This window comes from Enoplosus armatus, chromosome 7, assembly GCF_043641665.1.
Source record: "Enoplosus armatus isolate fEnoArm2 chromosome 7, fEnoArm2.hap1, whole genome shotgun sequence".
NCBI lineage: Eukaryota > Metazoa > Chordata > Actinopteri > Centrarchiformes > Enoplosidae > Enoplosus > Enoplosus armatus.
The window spans coordinates 14,222,318-14,244,332 of record NC_092186.1 but is presented as its reverse complement, the minus strand read 5'-3'; the positions used below and the strand labels follow the sequence as shown (position 1 = coordinate 14,244,332).

Below are 22,015 nucleotides of genomic sequence, written 5' to 3'. Positions count from 1 at the left end.
TGTGTGTGTGTGTGTGTGTGTGTGTGATGGATGGATGGTGTGGTTGTGGTGTTGATCAGTGTGAAGCTCAGGTAGATGAGTGTTCTCCACCACTGTGGCCAGTTTAGCCTGATGGATGAAGGACATATCTGCCAGTACACCAGACTGGACACACAAATGTGAGCACATAACGCCCTCACACACACACACACACACACATACACATACACACAAGACCCTTGGTACCCCAGCTGTTGTGATGACAGAGTAGCCTGTGACCTTCCCAGCATGCATTGCGGCACTGTTGATGTCACGTCGTTTATACGACCCACATTAATCATTTGTTTGTTTATAGGCTGTGTGTGTGTGTGTGTGTGTGTGTGTGTGTGTGTGTGTGTGTGTGTGTGTGTGTGTGTGTTTGTGTCCATGGGGTGGATTCATGTGTACTCTCACTGTGGTATGAACTATATGCAGGTGTTGGTTGTGTATGTGCTCATTCATATATGAGCTTATTTTAACAATTGTGCATATTATATAACCTTATACTACATATTCAGATGTGTGTTCGTGCTTTATATATGTGAGCATGTGTCATGCGCCCGTCAGGCCAGCCCTGTCCGACCATCGACGAAAGACTGATGAGCTGGCCTATTGATTAGTTGCCGGGGAGACGGATGGCGGCCACACATCAGGGACACTTGGGGTCACCGTGGCCATCAGACAAGGAAGTGGGTGTGGCCCTGTGTGGAGACTCATGAATAAACATAGCGCCGGTAATCAGGAGTATGTAAATGAATGTGCTCATACATAACCCAGCAGTGATAAAAGTGTAATGAGTTATTCATAATTCATCACAGGAGCTGATGAGGAGATGGCGGGAAGAGGGAGGGGAGGAACGGGAGAATTGGGAGAGAAGCATGTAGATGAAAAGCTGAAGAAAGGGAAGTGCAGAGGTTCATTAAAGAACAAACCGCAGACAAAACTTTGTGTGTGTCTGCTCTTTATGTCAATTTTGAATTCTCACAATAAACCATAAAATGTGTTGCTTGTGCATTAGAATGGTTTTAAGTTGTAGTTGATCCAGCTGTGTGTGGAGACAGGGCTGATGTTGGAGGGCAGTGGGAGGGAGGAACTATGAAGGTTTCTCTGATCTACTTTTTGCTCCTATTCGTGTTGCTATTTTAACTTGTACAAGTAGGATAGATAACCCACTTCTCCTCAAGCTCAAAGAAGTCAGGATAAAAAGACTTTTGGAAATCGTGAGAAAGCCATTTTATTGGTTGTGAAACAAACAGTCCAATAATGACTCTGGTTGGCTTTTTGGTCGGTGCAAACAAGGGTTTCCCACGGGAAATTGTTTAACAGAGGTGCTAAGGAGCCCAGATAGGGCTGCAACTAACTTCGTTTTTGTAATCAATTAATAAGTAATTTTCATAATTAATCGTTTGGTCGATAAAATGTCAGAAAATTGTCACAATCACAATTTTCCAAAACTGTTGTTACTAAGATGTCTTGTTTTGTCTGACCAACAGTACAAAACCCAAAGATACTAAGTTAACAATTATTTCTTGAAACAATGAATCAATTATCCAAATTGTTGCCGATTTGATATCTGTCGATCCACTAATCGTTGCAGCTCTAAACCCAGATCTGACACATCTTGACTTGTGATTAAATTAGTTAGTATGTGACGACCTAAACTATAGCTTCAGTCATTAAATAAATGCCATTTGTTGTGTGAAAAAGCCCCTATGCTCTTTTTCCCTGAAGGTTGTTTTTTTAATTTCTCAAAAGTGTATTATATTTTCTGATGTTAGTGAGTGGAGCTGGTCTTTATTTCAGGCTTAACATTGTGGAAAACCTTGAAGTTCATCACCCTTTTCGATATAATTTTTGTATTGAATTTTCAAAGCCAGACCTCTGTATCTTCATGCTATCAGAGGACTGGCAGTGTAAGGTCATTGAACCCCTAACTATGACAGTGTTAAGGCCACGTACTCGACACAAAGCTAAACAACACCCGGTGTCTCCTGTGTGACTGGAGCCAGGTGTGTGCTGTGGGATTTGAAGGCGGCAGAGCGAGCCAGCATCAGAGACAGGAAGTGGGGGATTTGGCCTTGGGGATGACTGACTTACTGCATGGGAGTGGTGAAGCGGCGGGTATGCAGGGTTTCTGTCATACAATAGAGCACTAAATTCAATTAATCTGAATGGCCGGCATGGGTAAGAGGGAGGGGAAGGCGTAAAGCTCTAAATGAGATTTCGCCCCTTCTCTCCCCTTCACCCAACAGCTCTCCCTCACCATCACCACCACCACTGCACCCTGCCTCCCCCCAGCACTCACTCCTGTCCCCAATGCCAGGAGGTGATTAGAGACACAGAGATATAATCAGAGGTGGGATGGTGTGTGTGTGTGTCAATGCCAATGTTCCCGAGGGATGTGGCACGTGTGGCTGCTGCTTGTGTATGAAACAGACACAGTAGTTATGCGTTTGTGTTATCTGTGTGTCGGATGACTAAATACTCCAGTGAGGTGGTGTTTGCTTTCCTGGGTGCACACACACTTGATTGTACATGCAAAGGCAGTTAAAGGGTCGGTTCACTCAAACTACAGAAAACATATTTTCTCACTTATCTTTAGTGGTAACTAGCCATGCAGAGAGTTGTTTTGGCTTTATTTTCCTGGATTTTGAGATATAATTCTCAGAGATTTCTGTCACAAAACAGTACATCGAGTACAATGAGTGGAATTTAGTTTGTGGTGCTAACAATTTATATTTGAAAAATTGGACAGTGGTCTTTCCAAAATCAGTGTCCCTGTTACTCTGGATCATGGACTACACATACTCTCACCATTTTTCTTTGGGACTAATTCTTTAGTAGAAAGTAGTTCCAATGAAAGCTGTTCACAGTGAGATGTGTGGATTATACAAAGCAACCAGGACACTGAATTTGTAAAGAAATGTTGCTGGTCGTCTTTTTAAATATAATCCATTCATCTCCATTATGTTTGTGTGTGGAGGCTCCTGAAAATCTCAGACATTTATAAATCTGGGCATGTAAAACCAAAGTAAGCAAAGCAAAGTCATCTGATTCTTTAACTACAAACAATGGTCCAAAACAAATAAAGCTGACTGAATCTTCTCCTTTGTCTCCCTCTCTGTGTCTATTTCTGTATCACTCTCAGGGAAGAGGATAAAAACATCTTTGACTACTGCAGAGAAAATAACATCGACCACATCAGCAAGGCCATCAGCTCCCAGGAAGTGGACGTTAATACTAAAGACGAAGAGGTAACGACAAAATGCAGTGCCTAAAAATATGTCAAGTGAAACTGTGCTGATGGCATGTGAGAGTTTCTATCAATAGTGCTACTGTGCATGAATATATTATTACCATGACAACACTGTAATGTCTATACATAATGTGGGTAAGTGGCAACAAGGGGCAGAGAAAGTAGGGAAATCAGCCATTTACTGCACCAGCCGCAGGGTTGGTGTCATGTGCTCTGACCCCTTGTGCAGGAGGGCAGGTGAAAATGATCAGTGGAGTATCATTGAAAATACAGGTCACTGGGGGATGGTTCATGCAGCTTTTTTGCAGTCGTTACATAATGGTTTCAATGATCTGAAGCCACAAACACATGGGAACCACTCCTCAGGCTGAGATGCGTGAATTGTGTGAACGGCTATTACCATCACAAGGTGTTTTTCTGGATTGACCCCGAAATCCATTCATCTGCCCTCGTTTCATTATCGGCCGGGCCAAATGGCTCGCTCCCTGCCTCTCTTTCATCACAGCCGCTCTTCAGATAAGCGGGCGGTCGGCTGGTGAGGTCTCAGCCAAAGGCCAGATGGACGAGGGAGCTCTGCAGAGAAAGCTTTGTCTGTCCAATGCCATTGTTGTCGTTCGCTCACTTGCAGGGCAGCTCGCTCAACAGCAGAGGGCAGTGGTGAAGTTTCACACCAGCAAGAAGTCTGATCTGCAACTCAGAGAGGGGGGGGGGGGGGGCAGAAAGAGGCTCTGTCCCAGTTCTCACTCTCTGGGCGTGTGACCAAATGTCCACCTGTGTTACATATTTCTAGTAGTTGCCCACGAAGCCAAATACCAGTTAAGACTGCAAGTGTATGGAGGGTTTCAGAAAAACATTGGGACATGTTGGTTAATGAACTCATCCTGTCATTCATGCGAGTTTCACATTGCTCTTGGTTGCTTAGCCCCCTTCTGTAAACGTATTTTTTCAAATAATTAACAAACAGCCATCCAGCATCGCAATTATATTCAAATAGCAAAAAAACAAAAACAGAAGAATCCAGGGAACTAAGGGAGTAATGCAATAGTTTCGTCACATGGAGCTATCTAAGATTACTGTTGATAAAGTCACATAAAATAGATAAATATATGTCCCTCTGTATGATAAAACATTGTGGAAAGGCACATACTTAAAACCATGATTGGGGGAAAACAGACAGGATTATTTTTGTATTTAATTCATATAAATTAAAATTTGGGATGAGTCAAGATTATACAGTTTCTAATTTAATTCCTAATTCTCTAGTTTTTGTTTATAGTTTATTTGTCATTAATGTGTTCTTTTTGATTTCTTTAATCATTGTTGCTCTTCCAAAATCATCCAGATGCTTGTTATTTTGTAGCCATTCCAATCTAATTATTATTGCACTATTATATGAATGTGATTCATTTTTAAATCAGGAACAATTACTCAGAATCAGTTGATAAAAGTAAAACTGTTTTATAAATCAGTTCAGCTCAGTTGCTGGAACTGAATCTAGCATGTCATTAATTAGAGGGCTTCTAACTTCTAACAAACCAATTTATAGGCGCATTACAGTGACTCTGAATACCACTCCAAAGCAGCACTAGGAGAAGTGAGCATCACGTGTTGATAAACTGTACCTGCAGTCGAGACAGAGAAATCTAGAGAGGCAACCTGATGTTTATTACTCCTCAAGATTCACCCTAATCTTGTCTTTAAATTGTCTGTTGGTATTTAAGATTTGGATACACTTGCACATTTGTATTAAATCATTTTTTTACATTATATTTTGTTTTGCCTTGTTTTAACCACTTTTCCAATGGGATTTATCATGATATAACACCTTTTTTGCATACTTGCCTACACTTCATATTTACCGTTTCATACAAACTCAAACATGTAAAACTGCAACTGTGTATTGGGGCAGAGCCAAGTAGAGAGGACAGGGAGATGAAAGAGTCAGATAAGGGGAAAGCAGAAGACGGTACATACATTTTGCTTACATGTATACTGACCAGGTATGCATGTTGTTTCCATTTGTGTGTCTGGTTAGAGAAGTCCCTTTCTCTACCACCACTAGTAACTGCTAATCTTTCTATATAGCAGTGCTTCTGTCCTCCACAGTGAGAAGGAGTTTGTCCTCCTCTTCAAATGAAGAGAATGGAGGCTTTTACCCTCGTCTACCCACTCGAGCAGAGAGTGCTTAACATTTATTACCTGTGGTTTACCTTCCTGGATTGGACTATTTCAGCCCCGATCAGAAGAGAGCCTTCTTAATGGCCTCTCCTCTAAATATCAAGGCTAGCCCAAACTCTGAATGTTTCTGTAAATGGTGTGTTCTCAACTTTGAATGCTGCACTTATTCTGTTTGACACATTCAGTGTTTTATTAATCACTACAACTCCCGCAAAAGCCCATGTAGTACTGTGTGTGTGTGTGTGTGTGTGTGTGTGTGTGTGTGTGTGTGTGTGTGTGTGTGTGTGTGTGTGTGTGTGTGTGTGTGTGTGTGTGTGTGTGTTCAGTATGCTGTTGGAAGTAGTAAACTCTGGTCTTCAGTGAAAATGTGGCCAGCAGTCAGCAGCAGCACACCTGGAAGAGAGCAGGAAAGAGAGAGAGAGAGAGAGAGAGAGAAGCCAACTTATTGGTATTCTGGCTCATAAGTATCCATTTTAGCATGCAGCCATGGTGATCAATATGATTTAAGCAACAGAATTGGACTTGGAGAGTTTGCTTTACCTAATTGGCCTCACTGAAAAATGAGCTTGGTTTTATTAGAACAAGGATCTTGGACCTAAGGAGAGGGCGATGTGTGAGTGTGAGTGTGAGTGTGAGTGTGTGTGTGTGTGTGTGTGTGTGTGTGCGCGCCTTTATGAGAGATAGAGTAGGGGGTTGCTGATCAGGGGGCTGCTCTTATTTTGTGTCCCATCAATCAGTCTTTACAGGCCGTGTGTAGGTTACTGCAATGTGTGTGTGAGCCCACCTTACTGCTCCTCTTTGCACACACATTCACCGACACACACACACACACACAGCAGTCTGCATATCTCGTCACTCTGTCCGCAGGTCATTATGGACCTGAGGACCAAAGCCTCTTTTGTTCTGAATGGTAGTGCATCATTTATTTTGTCTGAAAGTAAAGAAACAGATTGAAGTTGACTTTGAGGAGCATGAGGTAGTGGAGCAGAAGGGTGAGGCGGAGGATGTGTTTTTGGTGTAACTCATAACTGATCCACACTGTCTTATGCAGTGAAGCTAATTCAAATATAGCAGTGCTGCTAAATGTTCGGTCGTACTTTCGAACTTTTGCAGGTCATTTAAAGTAAGCAGATTCTTGGTAATCATCTGGTGTACACTCATGTGTTTATGTTCGCAGGGTCGGGCTCTCCTGCACTGGGCCTGTGACAGAGGACACAAAGAGCTGGTGTCTGTATTACTGCAGCACAAAGCGGACATCAACAGTCAGGTGAGCAGCAATCTTCTCTCTTTCTGTCTCTCTGGCTGAGACATAATGGATTTTCATCATGTGATTCCTGGTGAAAATCTGGTAGTGCATTCAGTTTGTGTCAGTTGGTGATTGGTGTGATAATTAATCGGTAGATGAATCAGCAGAAGCCAAATGAGCCCCTGTGAAATTGTATGTAGACCTCTTATGTAGTGTTTACCTGGAAAGTCTCATCTGAAGTATTGGCATTAGAAAACCAAAGTCCCAGTTCTAGTTTTTGTTTATTTTTTAACAAAGATATAACAACATTTGTTTTGTTAGCATTAGACAACTACAGCTCCCAAGAGTTTTTGACGTATATTATATTGACTGGAAACACCAGTGTTATGTTTCAGCTTTTCCAAAAGATCAATGAAAAAAACCCTCTGTGGGAAATTCATTGTGGAACTTGCCCAGAACTGGAACGGGACTTCAGATCTCTATTACGTTATTAGATTCCACCTCTATAATTGCATGAATTACTAAACTTGAGAGCTGGAGTCAGGGACAGTTTTTTTAGGTGGTGGAGGAACATAAATATTCAAGTTTTTTGCACTTATTCAAATGCTTTGAGTTCGCTCCACCGGAGAACTTCAATGTGTTTGTTTAATCCCTTGAAGTTAACAAAGATGAGTTGAAACGGCTGTATTTTATTTTAGAAGTCAGAACAGAATGTGGAGAAGTGTGTCTGAATGTATACTAGAAGGAATCAGGGTGGGGATGAAAGAAAAGTCACTGCTCTGCCCACATGTAAACCAAAGGAAGATGGTGACATCTCCAGGATCCCCATTGCCCTTCTCTTTTCTCCCTCCATCCCTTCCAGAAGGTCACCTTTAATTCACTTTGTGCCACAGACAAATCCCCCAGGGCTTTAGCAGACAGAGTTAGCTGGTAGCTAGCCTAGTGTTTAGCCTTTCCCGAGGTTTAGCAGCATCCAGGAGGCTTTAGCTTTTGGCGGTAAGCTGGCTCAGCTGCACATCGGAGAAATTACTCCTCTTCCCTGCCCAGCGGCACGACACAGCGCAGTTCACCGGGCTGCACACTGAGGCTTTAACTGTAGGGCCGAATCAATTGGAAGTAATCAGGCAAATTGTTTTACGTTGCACAACCCACATAATCAGGACATTTCACAAATGACTTTCTCTTTTGTAGTCATGCGTGGCCCCTTTTGTTTTGAATGCTTGCTGGGAGGAGGGGGGGATTTGTGGCGAATGGTTCATAAAAGCCTTAACAGTGGGATAACTATGAAACACTTCACTAATGATTTAGAGCCATATCACGATAATGACAGCAGAGGAGATTGATGTATAGATGGGGGCTTTTGTTCTTTTGTAAGATGTATCATATTTACAGTCATGTATCTATCATTAAAATATAAATTGAAATCCCCATGTGCCAAGACTTTTCAGCTGCCAAAATAGGAAACATAAATCTTTCAGGTAGTGATAATGGATGGTTGAATTTGAGTAGAATTTTAATTTATTTCCCTCATACTTTTGTCTGATTTTACTGCTTTTCGTATCAAAACACATGGAGGGAAATAATCCAGTCTTTTATCCTGAATCATTTGTAATGGAGCAAACGGAGTGAGGATGACAGTGATCTAGAGATTTCAGGTGTGTTTCAGTTATTTAAAATCTGCCTGTTGTGCTTGAAGAAATTTGCCTTTTCGTACGTGAAAAAATGTTTCAGAGGGAGCATTTTCTTTTGTTTTTTAGCCGGTTTGAGAGCAGACATATCCTGAATTCATACATTCAGGCCATCACGACCTTTTCACCTGCCTGTCTCTCAGGTGTCAGAGGAAGCCGGCCGGAGAAGACTGAATATTAAAGACACTGGACCTCTGCAGCAGAGTTACTGGCAGCAGATTTATGAGGTGGCAAAGAGGTGGCTGAGAGAAAAATATAGTCAGCTAAATCATACCATTCTGTCTCAATGCCAAATTATCTCACTACGTCAAGCTTACAGAGCGATATGCTTCTCATTAGAACCTGCCCGAACATCCTTTTGTTTTTTCTCGTGGGGTTAAGTCAACGAGGAGAGGAAAGAATGAAAGGAAAGTAGTATTTTTGTTATATTAGAGAAAATTTGATGGACTGCTTTACGCTTCTGCCCTCTTTGTCACATGAAACAAAGAGTATGGGAGGTTGTGTGTGTTCATGAGAGGAATAGATGAATGTTTGGGTTGTTTGCAGGCTATTAGCGCGACCAGTAATCTCTCTTGACCTCTACCAACTGCCGAGCAACCAGTAAATAAAGATCAAACATGATTTATGCTTAATTTGTTGATTAAAAAGGGGAGGGTTAAAACAAAAAGTATTATTATTTGCTTGGCAGAGGAGGAAAATCGTTTGAAATTAATCAACTGATTGTTTTAGTGAATTGTTCCCAAACCCTGGTAACCTGCATTAAAGGCTCGTTTGATAGTTAATCCTGGATCAAGGCAGGGAGGGACTACAATAGGTAGCTGTGTGTGTGTTTGAATACACTGATCACAGCTCTGCCACCTGCCAATTGTAGATCAGGCCCTGGTTGTTGGTGCTGTACATTAACCCCCTAATACACCCAGAGAAAGTGGGACGGGCAGCGCAAACTGTGGGAAAGATGACAGTAAAACCTCACTTAATGTAATAATGGAAATTAAGGCTTAAACACTGGACTTATATTATGTGTGCTAGAATGTATTTAAGAGCATTAATGAGGCATCAGCTTAAGTTTAGGACATTCCATCATATTGCGACAGCAGTGACAACAGATCACACAGAACAATTTCATCACTAATTAGCGTCTAGTTACCTTTTGTTAAACTAGGAGAAGTATGGTTGTTTTGAACACTTTAAAACTAAGGCGGGGTATCAGACCGAAAGCTGGCATTGAATGCTGGGTCCGATTCTTAGTTTAGTTTACTTCACTGATTAGATAGAATTATAATAATAGTTTTGCTGTTGACAAAATAATCCAACCACAAAGTCTTCTTTGTAGCTGCTCTGGAGCTTTCGATCAGGTCATGATCTTCTTTAGCAGATGCAGTTTGCCCAGTTGCCATGGAATTGTAGATGTTTAAATGTCATTTTTTTCCTGAGTACTTTTCTGAGGTAATTTCCCATGTCAAGAACGAACTTTGATTCCAATTAACTTAATTAATTTTTACTTAATCTAATTTTACTCTGTATTTTATTAAACAAAACTTCTGCAGCTGCTTTGTGTTGAGACAAAATGAAACATGGATGCATTCAGGAAGTTTGGCTTATTTTGTTGAATAGATAAAAGATTTATAAAAACATTTTTATATTCCTTTATATTCCTGAATGTGATATAGGTACCAAAACTAGCCGTATTAGAACCGGTACCAAAACATCTGCACTAATTAGGATCAATTAATAGTGGTGAATTGTGTTTTTTTACACTTCGTTTTTTGTACAGGTTAGACAAAAAAGGTACGTGTTAATTATTGAACTGGTGCTGGTAGGTAGATTTTTGTTACATTGGGACAGAGCCAGGCTAGCTGGTTCCCCCTGTTTCCAGTCTTTGTGCTAAGCTAAGCTAACCGGCAGCCGGTTACATATTTACCATACAGACACGAGTGGTAACAATCTGCTCCTCTAAGTCCCTGCGAGAAAGCAAATAAGTGTATTTCTCAAGATGTCGAACTATTTATCTGAGAAAAGTTTAATCAGTGAAAATGAAGATGGCTCATTTAAAATTGGAGGATCTCAGATATTTAGTGATTTTAAGCAATAATGTTTCCTTTTGTATGACTAAAAGTTGATGAGTATGTCCTTTCATTGGTCTAGACGTGTGTTTGTGTGTGGTCATTCTCTGTCCAGACGGTGTAATCCCACATCCACAGCTAAGCCTCATCCCACAAACACAACTTTTGGTTTCCAGGAGGAAATCCCAAATCTTCCTCTAACCCTCCCAACAAGCTGTAGGGCTGCCGTGGAAGTCTTAGAAAGGACGTGCCCGTTCATGGGAACTGGAGTCGAAAAGGCAGGGATTTGGTTCAGAGGTGCTGCGGACTACAACAAAGGTCAGGAATGGTCCGCAGTAGACTTAAGCAATGTCTGACTTAGAGTGATTACTGAGAGGGTAAGAGACCCAAGCGGGATTAGGCTGACAAAGAGGAGGGACAGGTGAGATGCAGGTTAACACAACACAAACACAATGCCTGGAAGGAAACAGTGTTAAGGTCTAAAGTTAAGAATTGGTGATTGGAGGAAAAGGCAGCGCAGGTTTTAAGCACTTGCATGCTTTTTACTCGACTCATGCCTGATTTTTTTTTTTTTTTTTTTGCCTTTCCGCCTTTCTGTCTCGCTCTTTCCACTCTCCTCATCACTCTCCCCCTCCCCCCTCCCAAGCTCCCGTCCCCCTTCACTCCATCCCTCCCTCGCCTCCGCCTCTACTTTGTATTAAAACAACATGATCCATGAGGCAGGGAAGGGCGACTCGCAGCACCGCTAATTCTAATTAATCCAGCGTGGTAGCACGGCCACGGCAGGCCCCAAGCGCTCCCAGTCTATCAGATAGAAATTCATAACTTAATTGAGGTCAGAGCCTCAAGCCGGCAGAACAAAAGTCTCCAGCCAGGACCAGCTAGATCAATAGTAATAAATATCTGACTGAGCGGCCTACAATTGGTGGCTAGAGAGCACACAACAAGTCTCACACACGTAGTTTACATATGGAACCTGCAGGGATATCTGGGAAGTGTGTGGCTGTTTGTTTGTGGCAAGTTGAACCTTCAAGACTGGCATATCTTATTAATTTACATGCTCTTATATTTCTTAAATGTGCAGTTTTATTCTTTGAGTCTGATTGTAGAAAAGTATTCTTTACTCCACTGGTATCAACAGTTTGTGTTTGTCTGCTGGTGTAAAATAGAGAGAGGGAGCTCCGTACATAGATGTCTGTATGGCTGATTTGTACTGGCATAGTCTCTCTTAAGGTATGGATCCATTGATTTGATATCGATGTGAGTGGTGTGGGTGGACTCGCACTGTTGATTTATCTAAAACAGAGAATTCATGACTGTGTGTGTGAGACCTCAACCTTCCTGATACATACTGACATGTATGATATGATAGAAAGGGATATTTCCTCTGATTTCATGTATGTGAACGGTCACATTTTCACATTAGTTGCTTCAGTACCCATTGTTGCTCTGATCTGCTCGAGGTGGGCCCATGAATTGACCGGGCTGATGTTTCAGCTCTCTCACCAGCATCGACTGGCTTTTTTTATTTGATTTGACCATACATAACAAAATGACAAAACAAATAATACAAACATATATTACATCAGACATTACGAATAAGTGGCTGCAGTGCAACCAATTTGATTGTTCTCTTTAACATTGAGCGTTTAATCTACACAGGAACACTGAGACCTGCTGAGAACTCTGATTGAACAGTTTGACAGACAGAAGAACAAAAGAGTTCTTTAACATGTTCAGTCGAGCCTGTGGGACTCTAAATCGTCTTCAAACAAAATATGAGATGGATCTGATGTAATATTGCCTGCCAAAGACAACATCCTTGGAGTATATGCAGTTTGAAAACATGCTTGTAATGTTCTGATGTTAGTACCGCTCTTGAAGAAAGCTGCTAATTACTTTAATAATCCGGTGTTGTCATGAAATAGTGCAGATGTTCTGCATGTTGAATGAATGCACAAAATATAAAACGTCAGACTGCCCTATAAATATGGAGTACTGCAATTACCAAATAGCACATGGCTGCCCCTTTTTTCTCAAAGGAGAAAGTGTTTCGGACAGCTTCCTAAATATGGTTTTCTTGGTTTGTGCCAAAATCTCTGGCTCACAAATCAAGTAGCATGTCAGAGAAAATATTTCACTTTATTCAAACTGAACAAATCGTAAGCATTAGCATCTGTTCATGCACATTTTTCATGAAAAAGCACATTCGATCTGTATCAATATTCATTACATTTCATACTGAAGTTGCAATATTCAGCAAAACATGAAGTATTGCAACCTTTATTGTTAATATGACGCAGCTGTATCGTGGACACGTTAGAGCTTTTTGAATTCAAGCTCGGCTTCTGTTGTAGCAAACAAAGAACACTGAACCCTCTCATCTGTGTCCTCTACTGTGTCAACTACTTGTGTGATCAGAGCAGTAAACACACACACACACACACACACACACACACACACACACACCGTGGTGGTTGATTGAAATTCTATGGTGGAGGCATTATTACACGTTTGTATCCCTCCCCTTTCCCAGCACTGCCTCCTATAACTAATGGCTCAGTCAGGCCAGTCATAACAAATATCCAGCAAGATTCGTCATAATTGTGTGTGCGCATGTGTGTGTGTGTGCATGCACGCGCATGTGTGTGTGTGTGTATTTGTAATTGTGCAACCTATACCCCTGAATATATAGGGTCTTTAAGAAAGGGAAGGCAGCAAGGTGGGGAAGTAAGAAGACGGAATTCATGGAGGATTCAAAGAATAAAAGTGGAGAATAAAACAGGATGCAGGGAGAAATAGAGCAGGTAAACAAAGATATGTAAGATTTGGGCAATATGGCTATAGATACTGTGATACAATATTCATTTGTTTGGGATGTTGTTATGTGTCCCTTTCACCTCTCTGGGTGTATTAGGCCATTGTTGACTATACTACAAATCAATCAGCATGCAAGCTCTATAGCAGTATTATATGATGTTTGCACGTGTGATAAAAATGTTATTAGTGAGGTGAGTGAATTCACTGAGTTTCCCAATAGATTTGCGCAAAACTTTTTCCAGAAATGGTATGACGATATATATGGATACCACAGAGAATTTATACATATTGCCCAACCCTCAAGACTAGAGAAGGTACATTTAAGGCAGGATGAATGTGTACATGCATGTCCATTTAGCTGGGCATGGATACAGTTAAGGTGTCAGAGCCACAGTGAGACACCTTCACACACTCTCGTGTCTCAGCAACAGATTAATACAGAACACTGAGACACTCTCACAGCTTAGTGCATTCATTAATACAGATATTTAAGAAAGCCATTACTGGCTTCCTCTTTATAATAGGTCCAATGACAGCGCAAGTGTAATTTATTGCTCCTGCATTTACAAATGTGTGTGTGTTTGTGTGTCTGGCTGCATGTGTACGTATCTGTTTAAGTAGAGGAGGGCAATTTGTCTTTTGGCATTTTTGTGATGTTTATTTGTTTTCTTCTGAAAGATTAACACACGTTAAATGGATAGAGGAGAAAACTGCCATTCAGGTCTTTTAAAAGTTTACCATTTTCAAACAAAGAGGAATCAGGACACACCTTTGTAAAGTATAATACACACGCGTAAAAAGGCACCATAGCCACAGCACACACACCTTGACATTTTATAAGCCACACTGTAAGGTGCTCTTATAGGATTCATATTTAGTACTTGCTGCACATTAGCTCGACTCGATGAAATGAAAGCTGTTGCCGCGCTGTGTTAAAAGGGCCTATCGGACATAGATACAGTTATGAATCTATAATATGAGCACTCAGAAAAGAGCCAGCGACTTGACAGTAATAGTGCAGCCTAAAGAGCCATTCCAGCAGGTAACAGTCCTCTTTGCCATCATCAGCTGTTGTTTCTTTCTTATTGGCCACTCACTGGGCCTTGCCTACACTCAACTATTTGATTTCCATCGTTCTTAACCATCCACATAAATTGTCAGGAGCATTAAAGCTGTCCTCGACCGTTTCAGACGGGGGTGGGGGGTGGGGGGGGGGGGGGGTGGAGTGAGAGAGTGAGAGCTGGATACAGACAGCGAGGGGAGGGGATGGGGGTGAGGAGAGAGAATAAACAAAGTAAGTGTTTTGCCTTCCATCAGTCTCCCGCAGTACTCAGCTTTATGAGTCCCTCACTCCAAATGCCTCAGCCGCAGCCCCCGCTGCCCAGCCATTGATTTTCATATTACACTCTTTTATGTATTTATTTATTTCATATATTTCTTTTTAAACATCATCGATGAGCCGCAGGAGGACAGACGGGGCCTCCGGCGATGTTAATTCTCAGCCTCAACCTTATCCTCCCCTCTGATGGCTTTAATGGAGGCTAAGGTGTCCCACGGGAACAAGCAAGCTCGGCGACGTGGGGAGGGGAGGGAAGTGTGGAGGGGAAGAGGATGTGCATGACGAGAACAGGGTCGGAGAGAATGGAGATTTAGAGAAAGCAGGAGGCTTCTTCTGTCCGGTGTGACAGAGAAAGGCAAGAAAAACTGTTGTGGGTAAAGGTATGTTCAGCCATTTAAAGGAGCCTTTACACTGAGATTATTTGTGGATTTAGATACTCCTATTTCCCCCTGTTGTTGTTGTGGGATGGATGACCTATGCTAAAGTAAGGTGTGTCACACTTGTGGGCCTCTTGACACAATAAATATCTATAATCCCTGGCATCCTCCAGGACCCCTGTCAGCTCTGGATCTGTGAATCATTCAGATTTTGTGAGGTTTGCAGATGGCGGCTATGGGTGTGAGGGGGAAGGGGGATCACCGGGGCACCTGAAGGTCCTTCCCAGGAGGTGTGAAGGGCAGTGAGTTTGGCGTCAGGCTAATTTGACCGTGGGTGGCAGTGCTCACACGCTGAGTGGCAAGGTTACCTCTCCCTGCTCAGAGAGGAGACCCAGATTCAATTAGGGCTGGCCCCGGTCTGCAGATCCTTTTAACACGGGGGGCCTTCCCAACACACACACACACACACACACACATCTGAGGGTACACACACACACACAGAACCATACATAGCAAACATAGGGCAAACTCATGTGCATGCACAGGTCTATACATAGATACATACTTCCACGCAATACATATTTGTGGGATCATTTCTTCTAGGGATTTCAATAACTAGAGTTAGCTGCTGTGTGGTAGGAAAAACAAGATTTACAATCATTTACAATAAATATTTTTGCATTTGGCTTCTGTTCTATAGCTGACTTTAAAGTCTCAGATGTGAGAGTTTCCTTAAATGCAAAAACAAACTGCATCTGTGTGACAATAATATAACTTATAACATTGAAATAAAGCAGACTAAATGTTGTATTTTAGATTACACTGTCAAGTTGCTGCAAGTTGATCTTCTCACCTTTCTGAAAACCTGCACGACTGTATGCAACAAAACAAAAACTCAAACAATGCATGGTACTTTATGTTTTGGAAAGTGGGAAGCAGAAAAGTTTGCAGAATGTGTAATAAATGTTATTAAAAACCTGCATGACCCCCCAGTGTGGTGCAGTCAGTTGCGTCTGGTCCACGATGCTGGTGCCTCAGTAGCTGCTCTGGGTACAGATGGGAGCCACTGAAGAGGGTCTCTCCTCCATCTTACTCAGATCTGTGTTCTGCTTTCTGATTAATGGCACCTGCTCATCATAATGCTATCTGCTGGAATCTGCATACCAATGATCCTAGTCGCCTATCGATTCACCCCTCATCTTCCACACACACACACACACACACACACACACACACACACACACACACACACACACACACACACACACACACTCATCCCACTCATCCCCTCTCTCCCTCCCTCCCTCCCCCGACCACTGTCATTATAAAAGTCAGCAGCTGCTGCATGCATTGATCATAAATCATAATTGCTTGTCCATTTTTCCCCACTTGTTTAATGTTGCTGTCAGGGACAGTAGGGGGGAGAAAAAGGGGGAGGCGGGGAAAGGAAGAGAGGAAGAAAAGCCTTGAGAAAGTTTATGGAGACACAGAAAGATGAGATAGAAAATAAAGAGCTGAAGGAGAAATAGAAAGTAAGAGTAAGGAAGAGAGCGAGGATATGATGGTGAGAAAGAAATAGATCCAGTAGAATTTAAGTTAAAACAAAAGCAGCTTTTTGGCCTTTTAAGAATGGGTTTGCAAGAATATTTTAAAGATATAAGTCTTCACACGCACTTACAATACAGTCTGCAGCTTAAGACACCTCTGCATTAGCTTTTGTATTCGGCTGTAGTGGTTTCTCCTTTTGAGAAACATGTTGGAAATTGTTTTTTTTTAATCCGCTGTCGCCCATTATATGAAACTCTGGAAGTGTTGCACTGCTCACTCTGAAGAATAAATCCCTCCTCTTGTTTTGTGATGTAGCTGAGATGACTGCCAATCATCTTGGCTAAGGTCTAGTTTGTTTGCAGTAATTACACTAATGTCTTAAAATGACTGTAGTCATGATTTATGCATGTTAAATTCCAGCACATTTAATTAGTATTTTTATTTCCCTACGAAACATTTGCTAGTGAAAGACATTGAGCCATTGTGTGTCAATAATGTTTTATCTTAAAATGAATACCACTTAAATTATTGTCATTATCAAGAATGACACCATTCTTATTAATAGATATTAGAAAGATGGCACACAGAACAAATATGGCGGCACACAAAACATTATTTTCCTTTTTTATAGAAAGACAAACTTCAATCTCATACGCTGCAGCAGACTCCACAGCTGGCAGTGGATTTGACAGACCTTTCACCTCCAACCACAATCTCTTCTCTGGTTCGGACAAACGGAATGAAACACAGACAGACTGAAACCTAGTTTCAATCGAAGATAGACTCAAGTGACCTCTGTGTCCTATTTGTATCCCTGACTAAGTTAAGTTTCCGCCTCTGATGTGCCCTTCATCCCTCCACTCAATGCTGGTGTAAACGGCTCGGGTTGAATGTTTGGAGTATTCTTGTCCCGTCGTCCGAGCTCTGTGAAGGCAGACTGATGGAGGAAAACAAGTTAAACCACTTTCCAGAAGTGAGCGGAACATCTGTGACAGCCCTTTTGTGTGTTTCTCTGAGATAAAACAGAGTTACAGACAGTGTTTTATTTGACCCTGGGTGGAAAATCTGACTGAAAAAGACATACAATCATTGAGCCTCTGTCTCTGTTTTCTCTTTCTTTGGACCAATTTTGAATCAGTTACAGTATTATTTTGATCTGTAAAGGCACAAAACCAAAGAAGTAAGACTGTGTGCTCATATCTCTCGACATCCTCTTTCATCCATCTTGCTTCACATCGTTTGTGTGCTAGAAATGATAGATTAGTGTGACTTAAATTCAGCAAAACTGCAATTGTACTAATAGATCAATCCCTATCCATGCTGCTCCTAAGCATATTGCTCCACCCCATTAGGGTGATACACTACACAGTGCTGGATCTCTGCTGCTGCTTGTATTGTGCAAGCAGCTGCTTTATTGAGCACTCTGCTGACATCCAGCCCAGCATTTCTGCACCGCAAGGGGAAACTTTGGATGACATGTAAAAGCAGGGGTTCAGTGTGACCGTAATGGGATGGGAACAGGGGTGCACCAGAGAGGCGGGGGGGGGGGGGGCTACGGTAGCGAAGGTATTGGGGGAGAGTGGTGGGATGGGGAGGGGAGGGAGTGTCTCTTCCAGGCTGCTTCCAAAGCAAATGGAAGACAATCCAATTTCCTGTGATTCCATCAAGCCTCCGTCCTGGATGCAGGGGCATTAGGGAACGCTGAGAGGACAGGCCGCTGACCCCTCACATGAACATGCAAGAAGCATGAACGCTGCGCGCACACACACACACACTGGCATGCTCAAACTATTTTCCTCACAAACATACATGTGGATCTGTAGTTTTTTTTTGCTTTCAGCCCCCCAGTGCTTTAATAGTCAGTTCTGTACTGAATTTTATAGGTATGCTTGTGAATTATCAACCACTCATTCTTACTTTAGTGTTTGTGTGTGTGTGTGTGTGTGGGCCTGTTGAACAACGAACTAGGGATTAGCACTCGCTGCAGATTAGGGTTTAAACCCCTTACATTTTAATTATAACTGTATGTATTTATGTGCATCAAGGTCTTTCACTTGGCCCCGGTTGTAAACATCTGTCACTGTCCCATTGTGCTGAGTCTTTGTTTGTGTGTGTAAAATAATAGTGTGCTTCTTCCTCCGTGGTTTTATAAATATGGCAGAACATTCCTGTTTTGTTTTTACAGAAAATGCCTGGAGGATAAAATTTTATTCTCTATGCTTTTGTATCTAAATTTAGATTTCAGTACAGTTCGTCTCTCTCTCTCTCTCTCTCTCTCTCTCTCTCTCTCTCTCTCTCTCTCTCTCTCTCTCTCTCTCTCTCTCTCTCTCTCTCTCTCTCTCTCTCTCGAATCAACATCATTGTGAGAGGCAGACACAATGTCTGCAATACATCACAGGTTGTGATTTGACTCGCAGACAGGACAGACAGCATTGTTGTCTTAGGTTAACTACGGCACGCTTTCCACGCTGGTGGCGATTTGCATCTGTGCTCTGTGATCCATCCAGAGGGAATAGAAAGCTCTAATCCAATCAGCAGGTCCCTGAAGTGCTGCCCCTCAGAGAGAGACAGAGAGAGAGAGAGAGAGAGAAACACAACAATAGGATCACTCTGCACTGGGCCCAGCTAGAGAGGGAAGACTGTAAAGGGATGAAGAAGGAAACAAGGGATTGAAAAGGATTAAGATTGAAGAGGAGGCAGAATGGGGAAAAAAGGTGGATGTGGTAATGAAAGGAAAGAGAAGAAGAAAGAGAAAGGTGATGGTGGGTGAGGAAATGAAAAGGTGTGGTTTGGTGGTGTTCAGAGAAAGAGGAAGGATTGGAAGAGAGTCGAGGAAGGACATGGAAGTAGCCACATCAGAATGAGAGAATCTACTGTTAGAAGGGCAAAGGTGGAAAGACTAATGAATAATTTCACCATAACAGTTTTAGTAATTTGGAAGTATTTCCACTGCAGTGACATTTTACGGGATAGAAGGAAATGTCACTGCGCCTGCTGGCTTTTAATCTGTCTCTGAGAGTTTGAAGCCATTGTACTTGGCTCAATGACTGCTCTTGTTCTGGAGGCAACAGTTTGACCATTTATCATCATTATGAGGCGCAAAGGCAGACTGGAACAGTGATTAAGAACTGAGTCTCCTGTTGATGATGCCCGTCATATACTGCGTCTTATTATACCTGCACACACACACACACACACACTCCATCCCTGTCCCCAATCCACAGTTCTAACAAGAATTATATCTCTACCATTGACCCCTTGACCCCAAGCATCATTTTAACTGTTCAAAAGACGCACACCCACATATCCACATGCACACACACACACACACACACGCATGCACGTCACACTCAGCCTTCTCTCCATTGTCCCTGAGCTGTTCTGTGTCAGGGTCAGATATCCTCAGCGGTTAATTCATTGAAAAGATAAGGCTGTAAATATTCTATATTTTTCTTATTGTTAACAAATGTCATGAAAAGACCAAAACCAATAATGACAAACAAGTATTTTTTGCCTATCCAAAGCCTGATTTACCTTATTCCTCTGTGCCGTAGATCTCCATTGTTGTCCAAAAACTATTAAAATGTGTATTAAGCCACGGCAGAAGATAGTCTGGTAGTGTGGACAAACTGCTGGAAACATGGCTACATGTTAAAAACGTGACACATCGTGTCAGATCGTTCTGTCAAAAACTGTTGGAAAAAATATGGAATAGCAACAGCTTTATTCTTTAAGACTCTGTAATATCTCCCAGCTGGTTTCAGCTCAGTCGACGTGGGTTGAGATGTAGAGTTGGGGGCTAACACTGGTCTGATGTTGGAGAGTAGATACATGATGCTGTAGGCACATTCTAACATGTTGAGTTTCAGTAGCTCGTTGGTTCAGGTTGATTAGAGCTAGAAGTCACCTGCAAGTTGAAAGATTTGATTTGCAGGTCACGTGTTTCTCAAATCAATATCTCATCTTCTCATAATCATGAAAACATGGCACCCTTTGTCCACAGCCAACAAGTGGGAGGCAATTGGTATTCTAGTAGCTGAAAGTTTTCCTGTTTACTCTTGGGAAGTTTGAGCAAAGTAATTTAGCAATTTCTCTCACTCCAAACGCTGGTAATATATATTTTGTTATTCCTGATATTGTTCTTTGAATTTGCACTCTGGGGTGTTTTATTGTCCCCTGGTCACAGGTCTGCTGATGTAAAGACTTGTTTTTGTCTTACAGGATAATGAAGGACAGACAGCGCTACATTATGGTAAGAGGGCCTTCTCTTATTAATCTCTACAGTCCAAAATGTTGTATAATCACTTTGAAAAAAAGCGCTGTTTATTTTCTTTTTCTGCTATAAAGCTTTTTGTAAGAGTGTGTGTCTATTTTTCAAATGGTGAATATCTCATTTTGGAGCCAAAGTCTTCACATTTATCGTACGCTGACATCATTATGTTGTCTGTGTGCACACTCTCTTTATATACAGGAGCTTGTTCTGTACACACCAGCTCTTTGCCAACATTTGTCTCAGATTTGTCATCTTTCCTTCCTCTTCCTCCTGCTCTCTCTCCTCCATTCCTCATCTTAATTTTCTACAGTAGTTTTTCACCCAGTTTCTCTCTGTTGTATTCTGTGTGTGTGTGTGTGTGTGTGTGTGTGTGTGTGTGTGTGTGTGTGTGTGTGTGTGTGTGTGTGTGTGTGTGTGTGTGTGTGTGTGTGTGTCCTTTGGTATGTATGTGTGCATGTGTGGATGCCTGTCTGGTTTTGTTCTCCGTGTGTGTGTTTGTGTTTGTGTGTGTGTAATAATCGCCAGGCCTCCCAGAGGAAATCAGCACTGGTCCTTAGACTCCCCTGACCCTCTCATGCCCCAACACACATGTCCCTGAGGGGCGGTTCCCCTGTCCTCTGAGCCTCTGTGTGCGCTTGTGTGTGTGTGTGTGTGTGTGTGTGTGTGTGTGTGTGTGTGTGTGTGTGTGTGTGTGTGTGTGTGTGTGTGTGTGTGTGTGTGTGTGTGTGTGTGTGTACGGACCATCTGTTGGTGGCGTTGGAGTGGGCACGTTGCGTCACCCACCGGAGATCTGCACACACACAAACACACTCAGCAGAGGAAGTCCCGAGGATGGGGCATAAAAAGATGACTAATAAACATAAGCGATGAACTCCAAGAGACAAATAGCAGAGAATGAAAATTCATTCCCACCTCTCTTTGCACAGGGCCACAGTGGCTGGCAAGTGATTAATTGAGGGTTTACTGCTCACCATAAATTGTTCTCCTCCTCTACGGCTCCCCTGAGGGCCAGCCACTTTTTACAGCTCAAGGCCCAGGCGAGACACCCACCACGCGCACAAACACACACACCGCTGGCTAAATAAAATACTGTTTAGAGCAACAAGAGGAGGACTGCAAGCGTGGCTGGAAAAATAAGCCAAGCTTTGTTAGTCTGATTTAGCTGAAAGATAAGTGGTTCTTGTAGTGACACTGACACACCTCATGGTA

General features: G+C 42.2%; 1 protein-coding gene across 1 annotated transcript in view; it reads left to right on the top strand.

The window, feature by feature from the left end:
- Window positions 1-22,015, top strand: part of acbd6 (acyl-CoA binding domain containing 6) — a 30,037-nt gene that overhangs the window by 5,651 nt on the left and 2,371 nt on the right. Inside the window, exons 5-7 of the mRNA XM_070909212.1 lie at window positions 3,167-3,272; window positions 6,630-6,719; window positions 20,755-20,785. Coding sequence (XP_070765313.1) covers window positions 3,167-3,272; window positions 6,630-6,719; window positions 20,755-20,785 — 227 coding nt within the window. The remainder of the gene's footprint in view (window positions 1-3,166; window positions 3,273-6,629; window positions 6,720-20,754; window positions 20,786-22,015) is intronic.